The following is a 19,344-nucleotide window of genomic DNA, read 5'->3' on the forward strand; positions in this document are numbered from 1 at the left end:
TTTGCCCCAGGAGGCAACCTGGCACGAGGCCCAGATGTGTATGCGGTTCTTCCCTGCCGAAACCACGTGACGTACGTCCATGTCCATCCGTCTCGTCCGTCCCAAACGCACCGTGGCGGCCATGGCACCGTCCACGCGTCTGTCCAAAATTGCCGTCGTGCCTGAAGCCTGCAAAAAAGGTTCGGCATTGCCGCGGGCACACGCTTGTTTTTCGCATCCCGAAAGTAGTAGACGTGAGCGCGTGTCATGACCGAACTCCGCCCCTCGCTCTCCACCTCCCCCGCGTAGCGTGCCTCGGTGTCGATTGGTGACAGATGCCGAAGTTTCTTTGATGCTCTCGTGAAGTGTTGTTGGCTTTCAGAAGATGCCAATGTGTCATTTGCTACTCAAGCAAGCGTTGTCGATTGTCTTGACCTTCAGCCCGATTGATGATGCCATGAATATGACTTGTCTGTGTACAGATGTGTCGTGGTTTATAGATAGAAGTAGAACCCGTGCGTCGTGACTTGTACAGATACCGGCCGCCGAATTATAAAACAAAGTGCCCCATGTTCTCATATTCTTAAACGGTTTTCTTCTCTCATTTTATTTGTTTGAATTGCTGACTTCACATCCTACCCCGTCTTCGGCGTTTGTCAGTTGTCACCTCGAGTCCTCCTTGGGCCTTGTACGTGTGGGCTGCAGCGATAAGAGAAGCGATTGTAGCCTGGCGTGTGGTTGGTAAAACCGTTGTCGTTGATGAAGCGGCTATGGTGAAGGGCAAGTTGTTTGGCACCATGGTGGTGGTTGCGGTCGTGTGCTATTACAAATTTTTGAAATGCCCCTGAAATATTAATATCATTGTGATTTGCTATTTCTAAGTTAAGCGTCTTTGTTTGATGCTAGTCGGACTGATAATGGTGATCTCGCATATATCGATGTAAACTTATGATCCTCAATGCGACGGTTAGGGCCGAGACTCTCCATCTCGACAACGCTAGATGGAGGTCGGGACTCCCCCTCCTCCTCATTCTTCTCTGTGTGGGTGCAGCGGCTGCCAACGGACATATCCTTCTCTAGAGGGGCGCAACGCAGTCTGGTGGTCACAAGTGACAGCTCTAGTCGCATGCAATGAAGACAATTGAAAATGCGAGGTATTGTGTGTGTATGGTGAAGGGTGAGTGCATATAAGGTCATCATCGAGCTGCACTGATACGCCTTGAGGAAATGGCATAGTCGGTTTAGAAATAGAAAAATCCACTTTGTCTAGATTGTCGTGAGCGTATCGTTTCACGAAGCGGTTGCAAAACTATGGGAGGTGGTGCTTCACAATTGGTCTATAATCGTCCTTGATGCTCAGACTACAATGGCCTATCCACAAGGTGGGGAGTTCTTCCAAACAATATCATTAGAGAGGGGTCATAGATCACATAAGTAGGAAAATCATTAACCAAATTCTACTTTTCCGGGGATAATATTTTGCCTCCACCAACTTTTGTTGTGCACTTCAGCCTTATTTTTACTAGTTCAGGCGTCCATGTTGCTGGTGTGTTGTGGAGGAGTGGTGTTTCTTTCATTGCAAATCTTCCGAGTGACAAGTCTGTCGAGCGATGACATGACTTTTTCATTGTCGTGTCATGTTGTTGGTTGCTTTGATCTAATATTCTCGACCATAGGTTCCGCCATCCAATCGACGCTATCATGGTCAGTGAACTTAAACCATTATTTTATAATTCTCCAAAGGAGAAATGTATGTATGTAGCAAAGCATAATGTGCACGGTTGTTTCTTGCAATAAAGGGTGAATGACAAAATTGGGGTGCCCTAGTGGTTAAACGTCAAAGACTATTTTGAATGGTCAGACTAATTTTCATTTAGAGATGTTTAACATAAAAGTTAAAGTGGACCTCATAAACTAGGCTATATAGGTCAATGCTTCCAAGTATTGTCATGGGTCGGGGAAATTGCAATGAATGGTGTCCTAATTGTGCAACCGAACATGCCTTGGTTATGTTCACAAAGTTAAAAAAACATGAAAGTGAAAAAAAGTCCCAAGTTCAACTTAATCCAATTGATCCCAACATTCTTGCACATAGCCTCTTTGACATTACATCTCTTCTCTTTGATAGGTCGAAGCCATGCATCCAAGATGACGCCCTCACCATTTTCAACAACTACAAATATCCACTCATGGAAGAGCTATGTGCCCACCTCGAGGCAAGGGTCGCCCAAACCCACGTAGGTTTTGTGGGTGTCTATCCACTCAAAGCGTGATCAACAACTGTAAGACTCTCATAGATTTTTCTAAGTTGAGCACTCCGATTCCACCAAGGTTCGCAGCAGAACACACACACGCGCGTGCGCGCTTTTCACCCCTGTCGGTCCGATATTCGCCCTATCTACAGGACAACTCACCTTTTTATTATCAATGCTTTTATGACGTCTGATGGGGACAACGAGATGAGTAAGATGTTACATCATACACTGGATGGGAGGTAATGGTCAATTTAACTAGAACCATGTGTCTACCCGTTGTATATGTTTTTCCTTGCCAAGTAATACACTTAGTGACGATCTTGCCTTCAAGATGTTAAAAATCAACTCTCTCGAGTTGTCTGGTCGAAATTGGTATGCCTAATATCTCACTGGGAAGACAATGCACACCCAAAACACCAAATGATGTCAATTAAATCAATTTCGTCGCACCTAATGCCAATAACATACAAAATCTATTGGACAATACTAGTAAATTATTTGATGGTTGCTCGGCAAACCATCATGACTGTAATGGGTAAATATTCATGCTGCCTTTAGTAAGGGGTATGCCCACATTGGCGACTACAATACTCATCGATGAGCATTGGCAATTGGCACATGCTTTCCCTAAGTTTGGACACGTGACAATGTTTGATAATATTGTTCAGTTGTTGAACATGTTTTTCTTACATGCCTACTTGTATCTTGTAATCTGGATGATACCTTGCTGAGTTAGTTAAACGTCTTTGATTCTATTTTACTTTGTATTGTGATGTTTCAAACCTAAATGCCACATTTGACCTTCTGAATCCAAAGGTGTACTTTGAAACTCAAGATGGCAATCATTGGTATATGGATGTCACCACCTTAAAAATCTAGCACAAAATGAATACTCGTCGTCAAAGAAAAAAAGAACTCAATTTGAAGTTAGTTAATTTTCATGGTGCATTGCATCTCTTTTATCGGTTTACAAATTTATGGCAGTCTGTTTGTTTGTAGGGTTGGATTGTGGACATCGAGTTTCTACTTTGCGAATCACTACCACATGAATGCCATCCTCTTAAAAATCTGAACACAAAACGAAAATACTCATCATCAAAGAAAAAAAAGAACTCAATCTAAAACCAGATAATTTCCATGGTACGTTAAATCTTTTTAACGGCTCATCATGAATCGTGACAATCCGTTGTTTGTACTTTGTAGGGCTGGGCGGCGCACCGTGTGGCAGCCCCTGAACGAACGGTCGAAATCAAACCTTCCTCGACCACAATCCGACCCGGATCCAGCATCCAGCCGCGGAATGGGACGGGACCCACGCGGCGTTTAGAAAAATCCGGAGCCGTGGTCGCGTCGGGAACCCGCTCCTCGCTTCTCCTCTCGGGGCTCCGCTTCGCCTTCTCCGCAGCGCAGCCACTTCGGGATCGGGAAGCGGGAGGGGAAGAGAGAGGCAGGCAGGCAGGCGAGCCGCCGTACCCGGCCGCAGCTTCCCTCTCTCCGCCCCCGCCTACCCCTACCACCCTCCCCCCGCCGCGCACGATGAGCTCCCCCCCCGCCTCTGCCCCCGCCCCGCCGCCGCCGCCGCCGTCCTCGCCCCCCTCCGACGAGGGGCGGCCGAGGGAGGCGACGGAGGTGGACGACCGGGTGGCCTCCCACGTCGACCCGTTCCTCGTGGAGGCGCTCGACAACCCCCGCCACCGCCTCATGAGTACGTGCATCGCAACCTTATCTCTTTCCGCAATTCCCTGTCTCTGTCGTCGTCGTCGCGCCGCTAGGGTTCCGCCGTCCCGCCTTTAATTCGCGAGAGGATGCGTCGTTAGCGGCGGGCTCCTGTGGATGTGCGGTGCGATTTAGGATTGGATTCGTGCCTGGCGTCTAGGGCTTCGTTTCCTGGTGTATTGCATAGCCCCTGGTGTTGAATTGGGGACTCGATTCTTCTCATGCTTCAGCTAGCTCGGATATAGAGGATGTGGTTGATGTTCTGTAATTCGGGCGAAATTTAATCGAATTCTGCCAGTATGCCAATCTCCTAGGCTAGAAGAGTGGTGGCTTGCGCTTCCTTGTTGCTACATGCTACAATGCTGATTGTGCTGATGCTGTACTCTCCATGAGCTAGAGAACGATACTGATGCAGGCATTAGTTTTCTCTGGTTGATATTGGTCAAGTATATGTGACTGTTGCTGATAATAATGAGCAGATGCATGCTTATGTGATCCTAAACTTCTCTGGAGATGTCCCGTGCCTGCTACTCAATTGCTATTTATCCTTGGACATACTGTGTTTGCACTTTTCTCTACCTAAATGGTAATTAGAGTTGCATTAGATGTTTTATTCTCAATTCCGCAAGTGGCTGTTATTTCGGTTGTTATAGACTCATGGTTTGGACCAGTATTCCTGTGTCTTGATAAACCAGCTGTATCCCGTTAGGTGCACTGACAATGATGAGATAGCCATTATTGCTCAAGTCGCTGCTGTAATTAGGAAAAGGCTCCAGGGAGGGGGGCGGTGAATAGTGATCTTAATCTGAAATTCTCAACATCTCATCAATGAGGTCACGGGGATGAGCTTCTTTCACTTGCAGGCTGCAGCTGAGCTCTCTTTCAACTGCCGCTGTTTCACAACTATACGTGCCTCATTTCCTTTCTTTTCATTTATGTGGATTGTAGATTAAAACAAAACCTAATATGCAATTTAGGTCCAATCCAGCTCTCTTTATGTCTAACACCTTCCGCCTTTGGTTCCACTTCCTGTCGAACTCGTCCTTTGCTGTGAGGGTTGCGCACCTTGGTGCCAACAAGCTTTAGCAGAAATCTGCTGTCCTGGATGGAATTCTCTCCTGGATGCCTCACCTATGGCTCTGTACATGCACAGCTTGGGGTGGTGTCTAAATTAGCATCTCTGTCAATGCTTTATACATTAACATCAAACAAAAAAAGTCTGTTAGTGCTATAGTATCATCTCTCTGTGCACCAGGTATAGAAATCTACCTGAATTTGAGTATGCGACTCGTTTTAAGTTTGTTTTCCGATTCGTTCAGTTCTCTTACATTCTCTAATGGTATTTGCAACAACGAAATGGATTAACTCACTGCATGAATTCTCACACGAGAAATATCTTAACATAGGTGCTGTAACCAGTGTAAATAATTGATTTACAGTTTACTGTATTTTTATGTGTTCAGTTATTCGTGCTTTTTTGTATATTTATTTATGTCATTGTCTAACTCTTCTTTAACCTTCAATTACCATATAATCATTTTTGTTCTCTACAACAGTTTTGCGGATGGAATTGGATATACAGAAATTTATGCAGAATCATCACCTGCATGAATTTGAATTCCAGCATTTTCCAACTTCTTACCTCCGCTGTGCTGCTCATCGTGTTGCACAACATTATGGTTTAGAGACTACAGTAGCTGATAGCCTAGTAGATGGTTCTAATAGCAGGATAGTTGCAAGAAAAACACCTGAAAGCAAATATCCAGCTATTGCTTTATCAGAAGTTCCCGTTAAACAAGCAAGAAATGATATTGAGGCAGCAGAAAAGCTTAAGTTTGTCATTTGTCAAAGGCCCAAAGCTTCCCAAAATGGTGCATATGGTGCTGGAACCAATAATGGTGCGGCGAAAACTGTTGAAGAGAGGATAGATGATTACAATAAGGCACGAGCACGCATTTTCAATGGTTCCATTCCTGCAGATGTTGTAGGCCCAAGTGATTTTGGAGCTTTGTCCATTGCCAGAAACGAACCGGTGAATGTTGAGCCTTCTGTTGATGAGAACAAGGGCTGCACGTTCAATAGCCGTTCCAGGGTTGCTGTTTTTAAGGACACTGAAAAAGACCGTAGTGATCCAGACTACGATCGTAACTACAAAAGGTTAGCATGTGACCTATTAAATTTTGCTGCCACCATGGGGTCTTAATGTTGAGATTACAAACCATAAATATTTTCACCTCTGCAGGTATCTTAGGCCCCCTGTGCCTGACTATGGTGTGAGCCCAGGCGCCTTCAATTTTGCCGTGCCTCAGTTTGTGCAGTATGGTGTTGGTTATATGCAGTCTCCTAGCATGCCGAGAAACCAACCTTCTGTGTACTTTGGTCAACCTGATTTATCGATGGGATCTTCTGGAACTGCTGTCTATCCACAGTGGCCTACCCCAGCAATGATGTACCCCCATTGCTATGACAACCTTGGCCATGTGATTTCTCAGGTAAGCCTGTTATATGATTCTGCTGAGCTTGCATATCATTTGTTTCAGTATTCAAGGATAATATCAAGGTTAAATTGTCTAAGTACGTGTTCTAATCATGGAAGGTAGCGAATATTGTTATGTTTTCTAAAAAGTAGTAACCAATATATCACATGCTGTTAGCCCTTTACAGAACTTGGCTTAATCTGTATGGTAGCAGTTTGTTATCCTAATTGCATCCAAGCTGGGTGGCAATCCCTCCGTATCAAAATATAAGACGTTTTTGTAGGCTAGTTTAGACTACAAAAACGTCTATATTTTGGTACATAGCTAGTAAAAGTGAGTCCTTCCTCGTCATGCCCAAGATAGTACTGGTAGTGGCAGTTGTAGTTATGAGTCATGACCCCGTCGTGAACAAGGGTAGCTTGATATAGCTTTGCCTTGACGCTTGAAAGGTTCTCAAGCAATCTGTTAAGAAATAAGAATGTTGTTTGTTGGTATCTTGTTTGCTGCTGGATCCAACCTTTCTCTCTTTTGTTCCCTCACAATAATATGCTCTATTCTACTCCCTCTGTAAACTACTCCCTCCGTCCCAAAATTCTCGTCTTCGATTTGTCTAGATACGGATGTATCTAATACTAAAACGTGACTTGATACATCCGTATTTAAACAAATCTAAGACAAGAATTTTGGGACGGAGGGAGTAATATAAGAGCGTTTAGATCACTGAAGTAGTGATTTAAACGCTCTTATATTAGTTTACGGAGGGAGTATATAATGTTTGATTTCGGTATATTGCTTGCCACAACAGTTACTCACGTGATGGTCCTTTGGTTGTTTGGTTGGTTGAATTCGAAACGTATCTGCCAAACAGCAATGCTGGTCTCATTTACTGCGTGAAATGTTTGTTGGTTCTCTAACAAACAAACACTCCAACTTTATTTTCATGTCATGTTCTCAATGTTGCAGGTTCCGGTGTACCAGTCCTTCAACCATGGCTAGGAGATGCTACTTCCTGGGATGTTGGAACAGAATTTGTTAAAACCTGCTATGTCGTGTTGTCATGTTAAGTGCGTCTATCTATTTTGGAGTCAGTTTTTCCCATCATCGAACTTCTGGATAGTGTCAGCTAGGTGTATAAGAATTCTTATTGTTATTGTGCACTAATCTACAAACAGGGGCGCTCGTCTTTTGCTCGTTTACTTATGTATTTGGCCAAGCACTCTTACTCTATTCGACATTCATGAAACATCACTCCCTGCCTTGCACTGGTCCCTGAGGGCGCGTACAACAATCCACCGTGAGCTGTCCATAGTTGGTGCCAGTGGTGGACCTAGTATCTTAGCATTTGGGGTGCCACAATGTGCATACATAGGCAACACAACTTCAGTGCACCTGTCCAAAATTGGTGAATTTTACACTACAAACAGTATAATTTTGTTGAAACACGATCATAATTCCCACTGGAACCTCCAAAAATAGGATCAAGTAATCAATTTACTAGGATTTGTGATGAGCTGGAGAGAGAACAAAGAGAGAGTAGCCTGCTGGTAGCTTCTTAAGTCTGTTCTTTTGTTAGTCGCTCAGCGGTCGGCGGTTCTTTAACTGACTTGTAGGTTCGAGTCGTACACATGACAACAAACTCCAAACTCTTGGCCAGAATCTGTAATATGCTGCCTGCTCTTCAAAAGCAAACTTAGCTTGGAGAAGGACACAGTTACAATTGTCCAAAAGCAAACTTACAACATCTACGGTCGGACGTCTCAAACCGGTCTCAAATGTCTGGACTGACTAGCACCCCTCATATCCGGCCCCATTCCGGAACAGATATGAGGCGGCCCGGGGCGCGTCCGTAACGTCGGACTGATGCTCGGGTCTCATACGAAGTCGGACTGATGCTCGGTCTCATACGAAATCGCTCGGAAACCCAATGACCCGATGAGGGTCTGGGCTATTTAAGCCGGACATTGACCCCCAACACTAGGCACATCCACTTCTCTCGCTCTCCGCGCTGCCAACCCGATCCGCTCTCTGCCTTCCTCTCTGCTTGATCTTTGCGATAGCCATGGCCCGACAGAGGGTCACCACCTACGCTGGGGGGGGGGGGGCGCCTTTGACCAAATGATGAAGGAAAAAATGACGAGGGCTCAGGTTTTCTTTATAAACGTACTAGGAAAGCATTTTAACCACGCCCGGCGTTTCAGTTTGATGGCAAGGACGAAAACCACGTAGTAGCAAGGGAGTTGTAGTAGTCCACCGACAAAGTAGCTGTATAATACGTTCAGTGGCTCATTTCCAATTGGAAAAAAGGAACATCCCATTGTTCAAACAGAACTGAATTTCAACTCAAATTTAGGACTTCCCTAAAAAAGGACCAAATATAGGAGCTTACCACAAAGGCGCTTTGTGAGAAAACAAATCAAGGTGCGGGTACAACTACCTGCCAAAATTCACCTCATCGAGTGAGTGACATAATTCTTTGAAAGTATCTAAAGAATGGACCTTGCTAGGAAGCAAGTGCTTGCCTTTAGGTGTATCCAGCGGCCTCCTATTTTAGGTATGTGACACCCTTTGCGATTCGGTTGGATAATGAAGGTATTACTACCATTTCCTCAAGGTCGCGATAACGGAGCAGTACCCCCGGGCCATGGAGGGGCGGATCTGGAGGGGGAGCAACGACAGTCGAAGGCGGAGTAGTACCCCCAACCCATGAAGGGGCGGATCTGGAGGAGGAACCGGTGGAGCAGGAGTGGGAGGCGGAGCCGGCTGCGGGCTTTGCCATTGAGGACACCATGACAGAGTTCGAGATCACCCAAGCGGAGGAGGTGGCGGAGCAGACCGCCATCCTAGAGTCCATCCAGCAGAGGCCTCGGTGGAGGTCAACCAGCGCTTCCTCCGGCAGCAGATGGTGGAGATCGACGAAATCTTCGCCTCTAGTGAGTCCCACGACGAGCCGAAGTTGCCGCAGGCGGCCATCTACCCGAAGCCCGACACGGAGGTCGTGGACATCTCGATGATGAGTAGCCTAGGGTAGATAGGATATATACATAGTACATTGGTTTTTATTTTGCATGGTTTGTATGGATTTGAGATATATACTATGAGGTATTTGGATGGAGCACACGAATTCTGAGAGGTGACCGGCAACTGTTCGCAAACGCTCCCAACCTATGACCAAATGTTGAAGGAAAAAAATGAGGAGGGCACTGCCCCCATCCTTTGACCAAATGGTGAAGGAAAAAACGAGGAGGGCTCGGGTTAAAAAGAATATCACACAATAGATATTCTTTATAAACGTACCGGGAAATCATTTTAACCACGCCTAGCGTTTTAGTTTTATGGAAAGGACAAAAACTAGGTAGTAGCAAGGGAGCTGTATTATACCTGCCAGCAAATGCCTGCAAAATATGTTCAGTGGCTCATTTTCAATTGAAAAAAAGGAACATCCCATTGTTCAAACAGAACTGAATTTCAACTCAAATTTAGGACTTCCCTTAAAAAGGACCAAATGTAGGAGCTTACCACAAAGGCGCTTTGTGAGAAAACAAGTCAAGGAGCGGATACAACTACCTGCCAAAATTCACCTCATCAAGTCAGTGACATAGTTCTTTGAAAGTATCTAAACAATGGACCTTGCTAGGAAGCAAGTGCTTGCCCTTTAGGTGTATCCAGCGGCCTCCTATTTTAGTATGTGGTGCCCTTTGCGACTCGGTTGGATAACGAGGGTATTACTACCATTTCCTCAAGGTCGCGATAGCGGAGCAGTACCCCCATGCCATGGAGGGGCGGATCCGTAGGGGGCGCAACGGCAGTCGGAGGCGGAGTAGTACCCCCAGCCCATGAAGGGGTGGATCTGGAGGAGGAGGAACCGGTGGAGCCGGAGTGGGAGGCGGAGCCGGCTGCGCGCTATGCCATTGAGGACACCATGACAGAGATCAAGGTTTCCCAAGCCGAGGAGACGACGGAGTGGACCGCCATCTTGGAGTCCATCCAACATAGGCCTCGGTGGAGGTCAACCGACGCTTCCTCCGGCAATAGAGGGTGAAGGTCGATGAAATCTTCGCCTCTAATGAATCCCATGACGAGCCGAAGTTGCCGCAGGCGGCCATCTACCCGAAGCCCGACGCAGAGATCGTGGACATTGGTTTATTGTCAAATGCCTCCACACCATGGCCGGAGTTTACAACATCGTCAGGCATCACATCTTCCTCCTATGGCACCAGTTCATCACAACCCCATTGCAAGATCCAGTTATGCAGAATGCAACAAGCAAGCACAAGCTTAACCTGGGCGGGGAAAGTGTGGAATGGGTTCTGATTTAGGATCTTAATCCTACTCTTCAGAGCTCCAAATGCCCTCTCAACAGTAACTCTAAGACTGGAGTGTCTGAGATTAAACAACTCCTGTGGAGTCCTAGGATAGTTCCGACCAGCGAACTCATTCAGATGGTACCTGGTTTTCCTGAAGGGTGGAAGAACACCTGGCCGACATGCATAGCCAGCATGTCCTTGGTAGAACTTGCCATTGAGGATGTTGATGCCATCAAGAAGACTCATGCTGTCATTGAGAATGTTAGCATCATGTGCTGATCCTTCCCAACCAGCCATCACATATGTGCACTTCAGATCAAAGTCAACAGCAATAAGCACATTCTACCTTGTGTAGTGCTTTCTACCCTATATGTTGCAGACTGACCATGATAGTCTGGCAGTGACATGAATACCATCTATTGCCCCAATGCAATTCTGAAATGGCATTACAAGATTATGTTATGGCTATAGCCGAAGAATACAAGCATATCAAGGCATGAAGTACATACTGCCAGTGCTCACCTTGAAGTATGGATACCATATTGGGCTAGTGCGAATCTTGGTAGGAGTCCGGCTGGTTGGTGACACGATCATTTCTCATCTGAGTTCCCCAACAACATACAACACTTGGCTGAAGTACCTGGAGATGGTCTCCATTGACCTCCTAAAGGTGTTGTGCATTCCCTGAACCTCTAATTATGACCAACAACATGGAGGAGCATGGCTACTTGCTCTTCCACACAGGTGTGGATGCTATCTTGTAGCAGCCCCTGCTCCTGAAGGCCCGCACAAGCCGTGTAAATGGTGATCTTTTCATTCGAAGCATCCACAGAGCCTATGTGTCGTTGCAGTTGTAGATGTAGTTCAGATTCACCATCCTCTCCCGATCCCGGATAAACATTGGACCGTAATTGATGACAGGCCTCCCACCACGACGAACAACTCTCTTGTGCATCAATATGAGCCATGCCTGAATCACAGCTATCAGTGACGCATCCTAAATTACGACTTTCATTCGTGCGTTCATAACCTAGCCGACATCAAGGGTGCACTGAGCAATGGGGAAATCAAGCCTACAACTTGCCTAACGGCCTAACAACCTACCTAACATAGGTGGGGGGAGGGGTGTTACTTTCCGGTGAAGGGAAGGGGCATGGCTGAGTCGAGGACAACCAGGCGGTGGCCAAGAGGAAGGAGAGCAGTTGCTCCTACTGCCGGAAAGTGTTGTTGTTGCGTCCGCCACTTGCGCATATCTGAATCGCCGCCACCGCCGGTGCTAACAATAGAGGAAGTGCTTGTCCTAGGGCTAGTGGTGACTAGTAACCGAGTAAAGGAGGGAAGGGGGTGAGGCTAGATTTGGCGCCATCTCGCCGCGCCCGATTTCTATCTCCCGCCATCCCCAGTCAATTTCGCCTTGCTCCCTCGCGTGTGAGCTGCATCCCTTTAGTGCCGAACCCAGGCTGGCTCGCGGGAAACTGCTGATTTGAGGGTAGCCAGCCAGTCTCTAGGTTTTTTTAAGGTTCGTGCCGAGCCAGCCCACCTCGTATGCAACAAAATGCGTTTTTCTTGGCCCAACTCAGCCTGATTGAGGTGTATGCGGGCTGCTGTGTCCGTTGGAATTGCCGTCGGCGCGGCGGTGCCGCAATCATGGAGGACGTATCACATGGCATCGGATCAAGCTGCATTTGTGAGACGCCACGGACGCGACGAGGTTTGACATAGGGCGCATGCTTAAGTCGTTCTGCAACGATGGTACCTGGACCTTGGTTTGGCTACCTATCCCTAAAAACATACTCGTTTTTTTGTTTGACCATATGCGTCAAGTAGCAGTGTCAGCAAGGATTTCATTTGTGCGAGCATTAGCCAGAAAGAGTGTCCATCATCAACTGTTGTTCAACAATTCAACCGCCAAAAAGAAAAAAGAAAAACTGTCGTTCGACAATCACTGAAGCTTGGGACGGAGCAGAGGAGTCCAACCCGCCAATCAACACACTAGAGACAAGATTACTGTGTTAACACCAGGAGTAAAGGACTGAAGGGGAACCAGATGAAGACTAGCTAGCTCATTCAGATAATTTTGCAAATCTTCAGAAACGCAGACTGCAAGTCATAAGTTCAAACTGAAAAGCCATCATCACCCAAACAAATGCGAGGAGTACGGGCACATGTATGAATATAATTCACTCAAGAATCCAATAACTTCCTATAATATGAAGATTACCAATAGTCAGATAAGTGTTAGAAGTTTCTTTTATTGATTGGTATACATGATTTTTCTGTCTTTTCCATGGGGTTAAAACCGTAAACCACAGCCAAGTTTGTAGCAACCAATTTACAACAAATCAAAATTCACCAAATTGACCTGATACAAACTGGACCACTAAAATTGAAGAGAATATATATATATATAGACCACTAAAAACATATGTATCCGACGACCAAAACGAAAATTCTAGGCAGGGCCATGTTCCCTCGGCACCGCTCCTAAAAATGTGCAACGAGTACGAGGCAAACCACCACCACGGCCGTCCCTGGTCGATCATACAGTGTAATGGTGGTTGTCGACGGTCTCCATGTCGAGGCCCTTGAGCCTCACCGCCGACTCCACCCTCCCCTTGAGCGTGCTGAGCTCGCGCAGCCTCGCCATCTCCGCCCGGCGCTTGGCCTGCTCGGCCATCTCCGAGAGCTCGCCGTAGTTGCTCCTCTCCTGCGGCGTGCTGTTCGGGTCCGCCGTCGGCAGGCCGTGCAGCGTCCGCTGCGCCGTCGCCCACTGCAGCTCCCGCTTCTCCTTCCCGTAGTCCTTCTTGTTCGTGAAGGCGATCTGTTTGTTCACCACACAATGTTAGGATGGGATCACCTAAGAAACATTGCCACATAACCTTGAGATCATCGCTACATGTTTGTCCATGGTGTACCTTGTTCTCGAAGAGGGTGTCCCATGCCTTGCCGCTGAGCGCGTAGCCGATGGCGAACTTGAACAGGTCCAAGGGGATGAAGGTGATGATGCTGTAGAGCCAGATCACGCCGGCCCAGCCCCAGCCGATGCCTCTGATGTGCGCAAACGGCAAGTTGCAGTAGACGGCGATGACGGTGGCGATCTGCAATGGCAACAACATCAATATATGTTGCACCTACAAATGAATATGAACGCACGCACTCCATTGTTGCTGTGAGGCCGGGTGGGGCGGGCTTACGATCTGCGCGACGACAAAGGCGAAGCAGAGCCAGAGCCCCGGGCGCTCCTGGAAGCACCAGCGGCGCGACCGGGTGACGAAGATGAGGGCCTGGCTAATAATGCTCACTTGAAGGTAGAGGGCAGACATCATCGCATCCTTGTTGCCCCTTAGCGAACGCACGTGGAACTTCTCCTGCAATTTGGAAACAAACAGGAACATTCAGCATATTGTCTGAAAAACAGCATGAGCCACGCCCATATCTCGTCTAGTTTGGAGGGATTATACATGGCATGGATTGAAACAACGCTTACGCTGAAGAAGTCAGTGCTGGTCATGGCGAAGAAGAAGACCACGGTCGTGACGGCAAGGTAGGCGCCGTAGACGATGCCGGTGATGAAGATCTCCGGCAGCTTCCAGCTATCTGGGTGTGGGGATGGCTTCACTCTGTCCTTGGAGATGGTCATGATTGTGCCTGAGTTGAGTAGATCAATCAAACAAATGAGCCTGGCAAATGAGCAATGGACATTAACATGTTTGTTTGGCATAATGAAGTTGAGACCCACCGTCGTTCAGAATGGCAATGACCAGGATCATAAACGGCGAGAAATCGAACTTCCAAATCAGCGCGATCAGCATAAACCCTAGCTGCAGTTCAGTTCCACAGCAGAAAACAAATTAAATCAAGTCCAATCTACATACCTACCTACAAGTATAGGACCTTGATAAGTTCAGAATAAATTTGACTTACCACTATACGGATAGTGATGGACACCGCGTAGATCTAGTACATTGACAACAAGGGCATAAGGATTAGTCAGAGTTATTTGTACAAAAGTTACGAGAACGTAAATGAGTTTGGGAGAATGCTCACGGTGTAGTTCTTCATCCTCTGGAATATGGCACGGCTAGTCAGCACGGCGCTGATGATGACGCTGAGCCCCGGCTCGGTGAGCACGATGTCCGATGCGCTCCTGGCGGCGTCGGTGGCGTCCGCAACGGCGATGCCAATGTCGGCCTTCTTCAGAGCCGGCGCGTCGTTCACGCCGTCCCCGGTCATCCCGCAGATGTGCTTCATCTGCTGCAGCTTCTTGACGATCTCGTACTTGTGCTCGGGAAAGACACCGGCGAAGCCATCGGCCTTCTCGATGAGCTCGTCAACGGGGAGCGACACGATGGACTCGTCGACGCTCTGTCCGAGCAGGGCGGACGAGGGGTACATGTTGGTGCCCATGCCGAGCCTCCTGCCCGTCTCCTTGGCGATGGCCAGCTGATCGCCCGTGATCATCTTGACGTTGACGCCGAGATTGAGCGCCTGCTTGATCGTCTCGGCGCTGTCGTGCCTGGGCGGGTCGAGGAGCGGCAGAAGTCCGACGAACTCCCAAGGCCCCCCGGAGCTGTCCTTGCTCCTCTCCGGCACCTCCTGCCTGGCCACCGCCAGGGACCGGAGGCCGCGCTCGGCGTACTTGTCGATGATGGCGTGCGCTTTGTTCTTGACATCGTCTCTGCAGTTGCACAGTTCCAAGATCTGCTCGGGAGCACCCTTGCTGACACGGTGCCACGTGCCGTCGGCGGCGTCTTGGTAGGTGAGTGCGGTGCGCTTGTCGACGGGGTTGAAGGGGAGGAAGTGCATCTCCTGGATGCCAGCCCTGGCCTCCTTTGGGTCGGCGAGCATGCCGACCATGGCAGCGTCGATGGCGTCCTGGTTCTCCACCCTGGATGCCATGGCGGCGAAAAGCAACACCTCGTCCTTGGCGACGCCCGCGGCGAACACCTCGATGAGGTTGCGGTCGACGCTGAGCTTGTTGAGGGTGAGCGTGCCCGTCTTGTCGCTGCAGAGCACGTCCATGCCGGCCATCTCCTCGATGGCCGTCATGCGCTTGGTGATGGCGCCCTGCTTCGACAGCCGATGTGAGCCGATGGCCATGGTGACCGACAGCACAGTGGGCATCGCGATCGGGATGCCGCCGATGAGGAGCACAAGGAGGTTGTCGATGCCGTCGCGGTACCGGCGGTGCTGGATGAAGTACATGACGATGATCTCGACGATCATGCCGATGGCGATGGCGCCAATGCAGAAGTTACCAATGGCCCGGAGCACCTTCTGGAAGTGGCCGACCTGGTTGGTGCTGTCCACGAGGTGTGCCGCCTTGCCGAAGAAGGTGTGCACGCCGGTGGCGATGACGACGGCCTCGATCTCGCCCTGCTTGCACGTGGACCCCGAGTAGACGCTGTCGCCGGGGTTCTTGGTGACGGGCAGCGACTCGCCCGTGAGCGCCGACTGGTCGATCTTGAGCGGGTCTCCCTCGAGCAGGAGGCGCGCATCGGCCGGGACTATGTCGCCGAGCTTGATGCTGATGATGTCGCCGGGCACGAGGATGGAGGCGTCCTGCTCGCTCCACCTGCCGTCGCGGAGCACCTTGGTCTTGGGGGCGAGGTTGGCCATGAGCGCCTTGGCCGAGCTACCGGCGTTGCTCTCCTCGATGTAAGAGATGGTGGAGTTGAGCAGGAGCAGCGCGATGATGCCGACGAAGTCCTGCCAGTCCGGCGGCCTGCCGCCGCCGTTGGCCAGTGCGATGGCCATGATGGCAGCCACCTCCATCACCCACGACAGCGGGTTCCACATGAACCCCAGGAATTTGAGGATCTCGCTCTCCTGCGCACGCAATCTATCTAAGAAACAGTTTTGCTAGAACTCATCTAGATGAGATATAGTTTGGTCTCATTCACCTTTTATTGCCATTAGATGTAGTGCTATAAGGTGTGTGTGCTAACGTGGATTGTATTTGTTCTTGTTTTCAAAGTGAATGAGACCAAATTATATCTCATCTAGATGAGTTTTAGGTACTCCCATCTAGAAATCCTAACGAAGATGATATAAATTTCGGCAACGAAATGAAGAACTAATTCGCTTCAAACAATATCCATCTAAGAACTACGTAATGAATTGCACCGAACCTTTTTCTCTTCGAGTTTGTTGGGGCCGAAGACGGCGATGCGCTCCTGGCCATCCTTGGAGGTGAGGCCTGCCTGGCTGCACTGGAGGTTCTCGAACACCTCCTCTACGGGGATGTTCTCCTGCAATGCACGCACGGATTAACGAAGAAAACAACTGGATTCGCATGCACTAACTGAACTCCATCTTCGGGTAGAGACTGGAATCTATCTTCTGATAAAGATGGTTACTGAATAACATCGATAGGATTAGATGGAGAGAAAAAAGCGGGAGGTGGTTGCAGATCACGAAAAGTGCAAAACAAAAGAGAGAGAGAAACAAAGACGATCGATCGGTGCGGTGCCTCTCAACTCGCCCGTGAAGCCAACAATAAAAGTGCTACCAGATCGGTGCATATTGGGTTACATGAACGATCCGTGACGTGATAATGGGTTAAGGCATAGACCAAGATTGGATCTACGCTTACATCTTCTCCACTAGAATTATCATTAGTAGGTTTTCTTAATGATCTTTAGAACATATAACAACTTAACAGATTCGATAGAAACACGCATAAAAAGGTTGGCAAGAACTAGCTTGCATTATACTGCATGAAAATTAGCGAGGTTGGCTCACCAAGTCGACGGCCTCATTCTTGATCCGCTCTAGACCTTCGGCCGCCGCCGCCGCCGCCATGTTGATTGCCGACGGGGAGCCCCGGAGGCCGCAGCGCCCAACTATGCACGTACGTATACGTAGTATCCAAACCGAAGGTGGGGCTTTTGCCGAAGCAGCCGCGTTTGGTTTTATAGCTGGAAGATGGAAGGGCGGTGGGTGCGTCGTGTTGGCTGCTCCGTCCTATTCAAATCAGCTACTACCAGATTTACCCCTTATCTCATTCTCTCAAAAATTAAAAGAACTCCTTATCTCTTGTTCTGATTTTTATTTGGACTTTATAAGAGGTGGTAAAAGAACTGGGAGAGAGACGATAGGGCGCTGGCTAGATGAGAGCCTAAACCATGTGGGTCTGTAGGGGAATCTATCTATTCAGATTTGGAGCTTTGGTGGCCGCTAGGCTCCGGCTATAAGGGTGTTATAAATTCATGAATATATTTAAGGTTCATTAGTAATATTTTTTCAGTTCATGAATATTTTTAAAAATTGATACCATTATTCAAATTTACAAAAAAATAGAAATATGATTTTTTTAACTTTTTTCCTAATTTGCAAAAAAATAAAGATTTTTATACATCTTTTGATTTGATGACCATTTTCAAATAATAATACGGTAGCCGGCTTTTTATGAGCTAGCAGTGGAGCTAGCGGAAAAAAAAACCTTGTCCGAGCAAGGGCTTCATGGACCGATCCATGTCAATATTATAGCAGCAATTGCACAATTTCAACGTGGATATGAGCTCCCAAAGTGATCCGAAAAAAGGCTCCCAAGAGACTCACACAACAACCACCGGTTTACACCAAAGCTGAAACATGTAAGAACACCACAACCACGCAACAAACGGAAAAATGCGAGAAAAATTGCAATCCCTACCGCGTAATAGTGCACCTTCACGCCTTCATCGACGTTGTTTTTTGACCGGAAGACCTAGAGCTAACTTTCGACATGGGCTATCCAGACAAGTACTTCGAGAAATGGTTTATGAACGGTAAAGTCAAACTTTCTAGTATATTATATCACAGCTTTATTACATAAGGAGATACAATGAGAAATCTTTGCCATCCAATCTGATTAGAATATCATAAAGTATAAGTGGTAGAACTATTTTTAGGAATATTTCATCAATTCATTTTCATTTCATTTGTACCCCTGGCAAACTCAAACTCTCGTCGAAATGGTCTCTATTCACATGTATGAAATACATATATGAAATACGTATGTGGAGTTCCCTAGAATTTCATGTGATTCAGTAAATAGAATATAGATTCTATGATTGCTAGATCGATCCATAGGGATTGATGAAGAGTGATATCTCTAACAACAGCTCATCACGTATAAATGAGAAAAACACGGTCAAAACATAAGTAAACCCAAGCCGACACAGATGAAAAAAAAATACCGACCACAGTAACCCGGTAGAAAAAAGAAAGATATCCCATCAATGAAGAACATGGCAGCGAAGCATGGCTTAGGGCATGTACAATGATTGATAAGATAATCTTATCTCAAAACTTGCATGTAATTTAGAAATGACAAAAGAAATATCTACAATGGGTCATCTCTTAGCCTTATCTTCAATAACTAGTTGTTCCTAAAAATATGGTGAGACATATATTATGCTAAAAGGTCATCTCTTACCTTCTCTTAAATAAGAGAAGACACGTTTTTTCTTAGGAGTTCTCTCTCCTTCACCTCATCATTTATCCTATGTGGTAATCCTAAGATAGCATCATGGTACATGCCCTTAGCCTCCAGTGATAAAAGTAAACGTGAGTGATCTTTGCTTCTTCAAATGTGTATCAAAGGCAACTTTGACGAGCATGTCCTTG

The 19,344-nt window shown here is 47.5% G+C and overlaps 2 protein-coding genes across 2 annotated transcripts; one reads left to right on the plus strand and one right to left on the minus strand.

Moving 5' to 3' along the window:
- Positions 1-3,594: 3,594 nt before the first annotated feature.
- On the plus strand, positions 3,595-7,623 carry LOC123132640 (uncharacterized). Its single transcript, XM_044552475.1, has 4 exons — positions 3,595-3,939; positions 5,507-6,107; positions 6,193-6,442; positions 7,391-7,623. Exons 1-4 carry the CDS (start codon positions 3,771-3,773, stop codon positions 7,421-7,423), a joined length of 1,053 nt encoding a protein of 350 aa, XP_044408410.1. The 5' UTR covers positions 3,595-3,770; the 3' UTR covers positions 7,424-7,623.
- Positions 7,624-12,967: 5,344 nt separating this feature from the next.
- On the minus strand, positions 12,968-17,768 carry LOC123132648 (plasma membrane ATPase). The gene is made up of 9 exons (XM_044552489.1): positions 17,476-17,768; positions 16,863-16,982; positions 14,779-16,560; positions 14,656-14,688; positions 14,471-14,552; positions 14,219-14,379; positions 13,926-14,099; positions 13,647-13,829; positions 12,968-13,552 (listed from the first exon to the last, which is right to left on the minus strand). The coding sequence occupies exons 1-9, from the start codon at positions 17,533-17,535 to the stop codon at positions 13,271-13,273; spliced, it is 2,877 nt and encodes a 958-aa protein (XP_044408424.1). The 5' UTR covers positions 17,536-17,768; the 3' UTR covers positions 12,968-13,270.
- Between the last annotated feature and the right edge of the window lie 1,576 nt (positions 17,769-19,344).

The sequence above is a fragment of the Triticum aestivum genome, chromosome 1B (assembly GCF_018294505.1).
Source record: "Triticum aestivum cultivar Chinese Spring chromosome 1B, IWGSC CS RefSeq v2.1, whole genome shotgun sequence".
Taxonomy (NCBI): domain Eukaryota; kingdom Viridiplantae; phylum Streptophyta; class Magnoliopsida; order Poales; family Poaceae; genus Triticum; species Triticum aestivum.

Bases quoted from the DNA above. Each gene is read 5' to 3' on its own strand.
- LOC123132648 (XM_044552489.1), bottom strand. From the start codon at position 17,535: ATGGCGGCGGCGGCGGCGGCCGAAGGTCTAGAGCGGATCAAGAATGAG. The intron at 14,380-14,470 runs GTGGGTCTCAAC...TACTCAACTCAG, and splicing joins CATTGCCATTCTGAACGACG to GCACAATCATGACCATCTCC. The intron at 13,553-13,646 runs GTACACCATGGA...GTGAACAAACAG, and splicing joins ACACCCTCTTCGAGAACAAG to ATCGCCTTCACGAACAAGAA.
- LOC123132640 (XM_044552475.1), top strand. From the start codon at position 3,771: ATGAGCTCCCCCCCCGCCTCTGCCCCCGCCCCGCCGCCGCCGCCGCCG. The intron at 3,940-5,506 runs GTACGTGCATCG...TCTCTACAACAG, and splicing joins CCCCCGCCACCGCCTCATGA to TTTTGCGGATGGAATTGGAT. The intron at 6,108-6,192 runs GTTAGCATGTGA...TCACCTCTGCAG, and splicing joins TACGATCGTAACTACAAAAG to GTATCTTAGGCCCCCTGTGC.